This window comes from Gossypium hirsutum, chromosome D11 (genome assembly GCF_007990345.1).
Source record: "Gossypium hirsutum isolate 1008001.06 chromosome D11, Gossypium_hirsutum_v2.1, whole genome shotgun sequence".
NCBI classification, from domain to species: Eukaryota; Viridiplantae; Streptophyta; class Magnoliopsida; order Malvales; family Malvaceae; genus Gossypium; species Gossypium hirsutum.
The window spans coordinates 20,228,047-20,237,974 of record NC_053447.1 but is presented as its reverse complement, the minus strand read 5'-3'; the positions used below and the strand labels follow the sequence as shown (position 1 = coordinate 20,237,974).

Below are 9,928 nucleotides of genomic sequence, written 5' to 3'. Positions count from 1 at the left end.
TATTTTGCTTTTCATGCAAAAACCACGTGAAGACATTATACAAAGGATATTAATGTAATTCATGAATGATTTTATTAACCAATCTATTCAAAAAAACAAAGTGTATATAGACGAAAATACTACACTTAGGGCATTAGATCCAACAGAAAATCGGGTCGTTACATCCTTATTCTTTTTGGGATAAATTTGTTCTCCCAATATGATCTTATTGTATCTCACAATAATCATTACATCTTCCTTTATGAAAAGTCAATTAGCAACAGATAGCAATTAAATCATTTATCACTAAGGTAAATGACCCATGGCCAAGTTACTTTTCATCTATCATGTAATGGCAATTAGAGGGTATCATTTCCCTTTTAATTGGGCTATGAACTCCACTGTTATGGAATGATGTTACATATTGCAGAAGTCGTATAACTAACGCACCAACTTTTGGTTTTCTTATCCATTTGAACTCGGGCTTTTATTTACATCAAAGCATACAAGTCACACATCTATAGTCCATCATCCATTCATGATTAAGGGATGTCACACTATGAATGTCACAAGTGAATGAATCCATAAACAGATCTATGATCTATTTAGGTCATGTCTAATGTACTATTAGTCTAGTTAGTCACATCTATGACTCTATCTTCTGAGAGTCATCTGCTTCAATACCTAAGACAATGTATCTCCCCAATTGGACTTGATAGGCAACATATTAGTTTTTCAATCGATTTGCTCAATTTCGATTAAACTAAAGACGTGTTTAGATTATCTACTAATATAACTTGTCCTACCGTATTATGATCCGGTCACATATTGCAACTTAATCAACATTAGATAATCAACAAGTCAATATTTACTTACGTTTTGCTTTATGAGCAAAAATCATTGATGAAAAACACAGATGATATTAATATGTAATGAAATTTGATTTAAATCAATCAATTCGAAAAATTACAAGTACAAAATGATGAATACAATGCAGTTAAGAGAGTAGATTGTAACTAAAAACCCTAACTCAACTAACCCATTTCCTTAAACATCGCTAACCCTAAACCTATTTTCAAGCTTTTAAACCCAAAATTGAAGCATTTGATAATGCGGGCTAAACTATTTCCCTCTAACCTATACAAGTTGCGTCTTTGCTGGGTCGAGGATTTCAACCAAGCACTAAGTTTAGTCGAAGGAAACCTTGACCATGGTCTTAAATAAGTGTTGAAACACTTCCCAGATAAGGAAAATTCTTTTTAGGTAATCGTAAATGTGGTTTATTGTTAACCTTAAACCCTACATAAAATTAGTCTAAAAAATAATTTGAATCATGAGAGTTGGGATCGTCTTTGGTTAAAGTTAAAGGTGAATCAAAATCCGGATGTAACAAATGTTTGCAGTTTGAATATGATGGAGGAAAAGCATTTCTCAAATATTAATTCTAATCCAAAGGGTTTAGGTTTAACATTAATCAATATTATTTTTTTTGGACATATCCTTTTTATTTTTATTTGATATTTAGTCTTTGCTTAAAATATTTTTTTAAGTTTTTGTACTCTTTGTATTTTTGAAATTTAATCATCTATTTTAATGAGATTAAAATTCATTTGTCAAATTCGGGTTCATAATAGCTCGCTACCAAGTGAATTTTTTTCTTTTCAAAATGTCATACTAACAAATTTAACAGAAAAAATTTAATGGTGATAATAATTGGACCTGAATTTTAAAATCTAAAAATTAGAGAAACAAAATTCTTAAAAATAAAAATGTAGACACTAAATTCCAAGATTACAAAGAATACAAAAGCAAATAATATATTTTAACCATAGTAATTATATATACATTTGTTTTACCTCCATCATATATATCTTTAAATATAAATAATTTAACATGTAATTAGATAAAACTCAGCTCAAGTTTTGAAGACTGAAATTCCATCCATATTTTTTATGAGGCTTAATTTTTGTGTGTGTCTTTATGAATATAATATTCTTTTTTTCTCAAAGCTTTCTAAATATCAAGTGGGTTAAAGAAATAACCCAATCTTTGAACAAATGTAACTGCAACAGTGCAACTACGAAGTAAAATTAAATATGGTTAAAACGTACTTATAGTCCTTTTACTTTTCGAAGATTAGGAATTTGGTCATTATATTTTTAAGAACTTTTTTTCAGATTTCAAAATCTAAGTCCAATTGTTAATATTATTATTTTTTGGTTAAATTCAAGTTAATTACATCATCTTTTTTTAATTACATGGCTACCAAATAAGTAAATTTTTTCATGTCAAAATGTCACAACAACAAATTTAAAAAATAAAATAAAATTAGCAGTGTTAACAGTTGGACTTGAAATTTGAAATCTAAAAAGTAGAGGGACTCAATTATTAGACATACAAGTGTAGGGACTTACTTTTTAATTTTCAAAAAATAAAGGGACTATAGGCACATTTTAACCTTAAAAAATATACGAGCGTATACGTGCAGGTGCAGGTACAGGGTTGAGGGAGTCCATTCACCATTCATTGGCTGTGGAGGCAGGCAGGCAGGCAGGCAGGTAGGTAGGTAGGGCTGTGTAGACATATATTAAAGTAAAAAAGGCCAACAACAACAGTACACCCCAGCCAACTCCATTTACTATTTGATCTACTTTCCCTTGTTGGAGACAGCCTCTCCATTTTGCAACACAAGTAGCTGTCGGCCTTTAAACCTTAAAAAGTATTGGCTGGCTGATTAATTTCTGGTTTTTGAGTCGGAATACGCTTTGTATCTGCGATATATAACTGGACGAGGTTTTGGCGACACATGCGGATAACGAGAGAGGTTGAATTGAGTTTTTTTTATTTATTTTGAATATTATACTATATAAAAGAATAAAATCCTTTGAATTGATTATGGTAGCCATGACCTTTTCTTTATGTAGAGAACCAAAAATGGTGGGTTGGATAGATTTTTATGGTTTGGCATGAGAAAGGTGCTATCAATCTTATCCAGATTCTTATTCTTCAACAATCAAACATTCAACAGTGGCGATTGTCCGCACTTTTGCCTTTCAGAGGGTACTGCTGAAGTGGGATATTAACCGTTGGATGTATCTAAATATATATTCCCATCAAATCGAAGGAGATGATCAAATAGTCTCGTGGTGGTGAGTTCCCCTAAATATAAACACATTTTCCCTTTACAAACCATCCACTAAACATGTTTAATTTATAAATGGTAGTTATATTGTAATTTTAAGTGTATAAACATCAAGTTGATATGCTGAGTTATCTCCTCTGTAAACTAACTCACCATCTGAGTTAACCCCATTAACATGGTTTCCCCCAGCTTCGATGTCCACCATTGAAATGTTCCCCAATTGTCTTTCTGTGGTTTCAACCATTGAGTTACTTCCTCAGCAATCCCACATGAAAACCCGAACTCGGATGTGATTTTACCCATTCTGTGATTATCGTTGGGTAACTCTTCAGTGCTGTTCTCCGTTCTCCAGCAGGTTACCGGCGGTGTATTGTTCGTCTCCGTAGCGCAAATCAATTCGTCGCTGACAAAGAGGGATTGGAGGAGGACGATATCGTTATTGTAGAGGCGTTTACTGGGTAAAGACAACAGAGAAGGCCGTAACCGCCGGACCAGAGTGCGCAAAAGCTGGTTCGCCACCAGCGACGGCGGAGTAAGAGATGTTAGGGGAAATTGGGATGACAGCAGGGGAGGAGGAGAAACCACCACCGGCGCGGTAGCAGATAATACGCTGATTCGGCTCCGTGGCTACAGGGACTAAAATGATAGTTTTTCATTTTACTTAAATGATGTGAAAAATCAAATTTAGAAATAATTTCATCTCCGATTCTCTAGCTTTTAATTTTAAGGAAAATAATAAAAATAAATGCTTAAATTATATATTTAAGTGCTTAAAATAAAAATTATTGAAAGTTAAATTATAATTTCTTAAATCATGATTCTCATTTTAAAATGATCTCTAAACTTTAAAATATTTTAATTACATCTTCAAACTTTTAGAAGTACATCAATTAAGCCCTTATGTTAGTGACACTAGTTTCTATGTGGCAAATTGAAAAAAAGTGAAATTTTAAAATAAAAAGTAAAAAAAACAAGTGTCCACCCGCCATGACTTAGGGCCAGTTCTTTATTGCTTTTGAGAAATGCTTTTGAGAAATTTGAGTGTTTGACATTGCTGTCAAAAAGTGCTTTTGAAGAATAAAATGTCCATTTTAGACATGAGATTATAAAGTAACAAATATGTATTTAAATAATGTTCAAATTAGTTAATATTACGATATTTTAGTAAAAATATAAAAAAATAATTTATTATATTTTAATATATAATATTAATTTTAAATATTTCTAAGTAATTAATATTTATTATTTCTAAAATTTAATTAGAATATATAAACTATATTTAAATATTTAAATATAAAAATTAAATATTTGTAATTAAATATTGACACGATTGTATTATTATAAAAATTATTTTTATTTTTAATGCTTTTAACACATTTGTATTATTTGAATATATAACTCATATTATATACTAACATAACATAGAAAACATAAACCTAACGAATTAAAATATTATATATATTTGGATTAAAGTTTTAAAAAGGGATAATATTTATATACTAAATATAAATACTAAAAATTTGTCAATAGCATTTACAATTTAAAGTGAATTCATTAAACTAGATGCTATATTTGATAAGCATATGAAAATGATTTGGTTATATTCAATAAATGATTTGGTTAATACAATACTTATATTTAATAAGCATATGAAAATGATTTGGTTAATACAACAATCCATCAATATTATCTAAATCATACAATAACATTTAAGGAGTTCAACAATCCATCAATATTAAAATGGGAGTTGGCTTTTCTTTCTTCAGTAAGACCAATTTTTAACACAAGCACTGAAAACATTGAATTTTGCAAGAACAATCAAAAGGTCAATGCATAATCTGTACCAAGAAATATCAAGTGTTCTGGAACATGATGAACAATACACATATAAAAGCAAATTCATTCCCAGATATCAGCAAAAACTGAATCATCAAGACAGAGGGGAAAGACAATTTTCTATATCTTCATCTACAAATTGTACCACTATAAAATCGGATTTCAAGGTCAAGCTTCTTGTTTTCTAGATCAGTTCCTAAAAGAAGTGTACAAATCGGAAAAAATTCTTCAAAGAATGACACCTAAGAGTCAACTATACTAAAATAGCATTACATATAAGTAAAAAAAAAAAACACCATACCAAAATAGCCAAAAAAAATTTACTCGACAGGCTTTGTGTAGCTTCCTGGGATATTTACTAGCTTTGCATGATGAGTGTTTTGATCAACCTCCACTTTGTTGTATATCACAGCAGCTCCAAAGCTCCTAGCAGGGTTGATACCAGTCCCAGAGACTGGTATTGTGGCAAGGTGAACCATGAAATACAACTCATAGGAACACTGCTGCTCTCCACTTTGATTGACTTCATTAAGAAACTTGAAAACTACTCATTCATCATGTGACATGAATAACAATCTGATATTGATGCAATGCTGGGGGATTTTAGTACATACATGCAACACAACACAGTCAAGGAACAATAAATACAATTGAATCTATAATCCAACTTAAACTCAATGACAAAAACATTAAGGAATATGTAGAAGATTTCATTAAATAATACTTCTTATCAAAGTGATTACTCCTTTGCAGTATCCTAGTCCATTTCATTTTGCTCATACAGTTTTAAAATTGAAAGAACATCAAAATGTAGAAGTATCGATTTTGTTCAATAATGCAGATGCAAATAAATCAAAAGTGGCATAAAAAAAAGTGGCATCAAAATGTAGAAGTATCGATTTTGTTCAATAATGCAGATGCAAATAAATCAAAAGTGGCATTAAAATGTAGAAGTATCGATTTTGTTCAATAATGCAGATGTAGAACTACTTTTTCTTCTTAAGATGGATGCATCAAAAAAGTACTCAAAGGAAGTTGATATATTGCATCAACTTTAATTGCTTACCAGGGGAAACCACTGCTTTTACAAGATGGTATAGTAGCAGCATCAGTTAGCCGATTCTCATCTACTTGAAATTCAGAAAGCATCTTAACCTCGTATATTTCAGGTGCTAGATTTCCAAGAAACTCATTGTTGTCAAGTAAACTGCATTAAGAAGAAATTCGTATAATATAAGGTAAGGGACTAAATAACAGCTGGAAATAAAATAAAATCCGAAATATAAACAACTTGAAAAGAGGATCATACAGTGTTGTCAAGGAGAGATTGTTGCCAAAATCAGATGGAAATGGTCCACTAAAGTTATTGAATCCTAAATCCAACACCTCCAGCTCCTTCAATTCCCCAATTTCTTGAGGAATGCTTCCAGAGAAAGAGTTGTTGCGCAATATACTGCAGCAGTATATAAAGCAGAACTAAGAGACCAAGGATGATAAACTTACATAGATTTTAAATTCTCCAGCTTCCCAAATTCAGGTCCCAGGTTCCCAACAAGGCAAAGATCTTTCAAATTTCTGCAAGAAGCATACCAGGGTTACCATCTAATTAACTATACAGTGAAAAACATGGCACATCTACAGGCAAAATCCACAGGGTAGAGAGCCAGTTAACATTAACAAAATCTAAAATAAGAACATTACATGGAGCATTAAAACTTGGTTGTCTTATTTGTGTCAAGTTTTATTTATGTCAAATTCAGTTCTTCATAAACAAGTTAAAACATCAAAAAACATCCAAAACAGGTCCATATCCCTTTAGAGAAAAATCACTTTGAGAAAATAAAAAGAGCCTTTTTTAGTATCAAGAGCCAAAAGTAGAAATTGACTCTGCAGTCTTCAACCCTTAAAAAGTTATTAAGCAAAGAATAGAACCTAACATGTTCAGCTATCTACCATATGCAAAGGGGATTCCAAATACTTTCATATACTTCAACAATCTCCCTGTAAAACAAATTAAAAAGAACGCAATAAAATGTGCAAAAAGAGACAAAACTCACAAAATTACAACTTTTTCATCAGAGCATTCGACCCCGAACCAAGAACACGGATCAATCTCTCCATCAATTTCCTTCCAGTTCGATAAAGCACCAAAGGGGTCACTTACCACTCTCTGTTTGAACCTCAACAAAGCCAAACCTGCACCATTTTTTGCCACACAGGCAAATAATTTCTCGTAAGAACATATATAATATACAAAGAAACTCTTGTTGAGGCCTGAATAAATACCTTCACTGTTCAAAGGCGAGGAGAAGCTCATATTCTGCTCAAACAATGATAAAACCAGCATTAACAGCATGACCACCATCATCCTGAGCTTCAACCGCTCGAATCCCCAGAGTCCATACATGTCCAAAAGAAGAAGAATTTTTTCTAGCTTTTCTCTATCAACCTTTGAGAACAATGTCAAAAAGAGTCGAAAATGTATTAATAGAATAAACACAAAAGAAAATGTAAGAGAGCTTCTTGGAGGCTGCTAAATGCTATAGGCAGCTAAGTGCTAGCAAATTTAGACAAGACGAGAAGAAAACGCGTGTGGTAGCGGCGCCACTGCCGGTGATCATTTACTCTTTTTTTTTTTATAAAAAGGAAACCTTTTCGCAAGTTAAAGTCGACATTAGATAATTAAGGGGGAAGAAGAGAAGGCCAAGATACAAGACAGAACTTACTGTTTTAACAAATAGAGAAAGAGCAAATCAAGAATGTAATATTGGGTTTTGGTCTGAATCTGAGTTTGGTCTTCTTCGTCGATCAGCTGTCGCTGGTGTTCTCATTTTAAGAACGTTTGGGGAGAAGACAGGATAATTTGGTCAATTATCATCCAAAAGCACTTGAAGCTGAAAAAAAGGAGAAAAAATTAGCTTCTCCATCTGGAGAAAAGCCCTTCTCTGCTGGTGAAATGTTTAAGCAAAAGGAAGCCGTTCTTCATTCCTTCTTAAACGCGCAGAAGAACGGAGCCTTAAGCAAGCTCGTGCGAAGTTCTCGTTTGTTGGAACTAATAAGCAATTGAGATTTTTTAAAAATTTAACCCAAACATCAATTTATTGTATCTCTAAAACTCACAATCCATAATTATAATATAACTGCATATGAAATTATACTTTATGTGGCAAAATTTGCTGTTTTACCTTCATCTTTTTTATTTTTTAAATTTTAAATTATGCCACGTAAGATTTGATGTGTTACTTAACAGTGAATTTAATAGTTTCAGTAATAGAATGACTTAATTAACATAACTTTAAAAGTTTAGGGATATAATTAAAACATCTTAAAGTTCGAGAATCTTCGATGTAACTTATCAAACACTAATTATTATAAATTTATCAATAAATCCAAAACCTCAAATCGAATCATCTTATATAATGCGATAGTTCGAGAAAGTATTATGCAATATGATTAGTAATAAAACTAATAAAAAAATAAACATACTATGTAATTTTATCTAATTCCTCTAGCATTACATATTTGTGGGGTTATTCACTCTTTAACATTTAACATGTATTATTTGTTATTATCAGTTGGTTATTGATAAAATATAAATATTTAATAATAAATATTATATAATTTAATATAAATAATTTATAACATATACCATGTAATTTAGTAGGTTAAAATGTATAGGAAATTATCTCTCATCAATCAAATTTTTTTAGCTATCAACATTTCCTTTTTTTGTCAATTTGTCATTACCTTTCAAAAGTCAATAAAATATTTTTAAAATAATTATTTTTATATTTTAAATAAAAAAAACATAAAAATGTATTTTTAAAAATAAAAGTTATGAAAAATAAAACTCTTTAAAATTTAAAAAACTATTTTTAAAATATAAAAAAATTCCAAAATTTGATGTTATTTAAATTGAATCGGGTTGGCCAATTGGACCGGGAACTGGCTGGGCATCGGTCTGATGAGAGCTAAAAAATTAATTGAACTGCGGATTGAACCTATTTCGAACTAGTCTAACCAATTGGTTCCTAGAACAAACGATCTGACTAGTTTAAAGCAAATAAATTATAAAAAAAAAAACAAACATCACAATATTTAAAAATAATAATTGGTTCAACTGCTAGTTCAACTAGTTTTTTAGCTCGATTCTGTAACATCCCTAACACCCCTTGAGATGAGAATAGTGTTATTTCAAGATTTGCATATGTTAAACTTTTCGAAGTAAATAAAAATAGGAATCATGGGTGCTAGTAGAGAAGGTAGTTGGATACCATAAGGAAATTAAAAAGACTTACATTTAGAGAAATTATTTGAGTTATTGACTAAATCGTAGTAGTGTGAAAAGTGTTGGGGAAAAAGTTTGAGGATTAAAAATAATAATTATTAAATTAAAGTGAGAAAGAGGAAGGACTAGAAATGTGACTATACCATAAAAGTGTCATGAAGCAAAGATAAAATCATAGAGATTGATAAGGGTAAAATGGTCTTTTCATAATAGATAATTAAGAAAAAGTACTTATATTTATTGGAAAATTATGAACCTTTGGATGATGTTGGAAATTTGGAATAAATTGGGGATGTTAAACATGTAATGATGATGGATAGAATTTTTTATATAACATTTAATATTTTATTTATTAAGTTAATTAGATAATTCAGAAGAATATCGCCATTTTTTTTCTCTCCATCTTCACGTCACCCTTGCTTCTTATTTGAACAAAATTTCATCTTAGTCCTCTCCACCATTTCCAAGCACCTCAACTTTAAAAACTTCAAATTTTGCTATGAATTTTTAATGAAATCAATAGCGCAATCTCATAGCAAGTTTAGTTTCTTGTAAAGTTAACTAGTGTTCATACTGGAGGAGAGAGAAAAGTGAAGTTAGGGATTTGGCAAGGATGAGGAGATTTCTTTAAGAATTTCAAGTTTATTTCATTAAAAGTGCATGGAAGTGATATGTGATTATTG

The 9,928-nt window shown here is 30.8% G+C and overlaps 1 protein-coding gene and 1 long non-coding RNA gene across 4 annotated transcripts; one reads left to right on the top strand and one right to left on the bottom strand.

The window, feature by feature from the left end:
• Positions 1-2,489: 2,489 nt before the first annotated feature.
• LOC107912841 (uncharacterized) lies at positions 2,490-3,880 on the top strand. 2 transcript variants are annotated; one of them, XR_001688303.2, is made up of 3 exons: positions 2,584-2,803; positions 2,904-3,128; positions 3,311-3,880. It is a non-coding gene; the product is annotated as an uncharacterized lncRNA (long non-coding RNA). The 2 variants fall into 2 exon arrangements; XR_005921224.1 differs by having other exon boundaries at positions 2,490-2,803; positions 2,904-3,880.
• Positions 3,881-5,007: 1,127 nt separating this feature from the next.
• Positions 5,008-8,006, bottom strand: LOC107912842 (protein MALE DISCOVERER 2). 2 transcript variants are annotated; one of them, XM_016841192.2, is made up of 7 exons: positions 7,684-8,006; positions 7,244-7,406; positions 7,015-7,153; positions 6,461-6,532; positions 6,267-6,410; positions 6,024-6,164; positions 5,008-5,550 (listed from the first exon to the last, which is right to left on the bottom strand). In XM_016841192.2, the coding sequence occupies exons 2-7, from the start codon at positions 7,362-7,364 to the stop codon at positions 5,502-5,504; spliced, it is 666 nt and encodes a 221-aa protein (XP_016696681.2). In that variant the 5' UTR covers positions 7,365-7,406; positions 7,684-8,006; the 3' UTR covers positions 5,008-5,501. The 2 variants fall into 2 exon arrangements, with proteins under 2 accessions (XP_016696681.2, XP_016696682.2); XM_016841193.2 differs by having other exon boundaries at positions 5,008-5,533; positions 7,684-8,005.
• Between the last annotated feature and the right edge of the window lie 1,922 nt (positions 8,007-9,928).

What these genes read in the sequence shown, in the direction of transcription:
- LOC107912842 (XM_016841192.2), bottom strand. Translation starts at nt 7,364, where the DNA reads ATGTATGGACTCTGGGGATTCGAGCGGTTGAAGCTCAGGATGATGGTG. An exon ending in CTCGCCTTTGAACAGTGAAG is followed by an intron (nt 7,154 to 7,243) that starts GTATTTATTCAG and finishes AAAATGGTGCAG; the next exon opens with GTTTGGCTTTGTTGAGGTTC. An exon ending in AATCTCTCCTTGACAACACT is followed by an intron (nt 6,165 to 6,266) that starts GTATGATCCTCT and finishes TTCTTAATGCAG; the next exon opens with TTTACTTGACAACAATGAGT.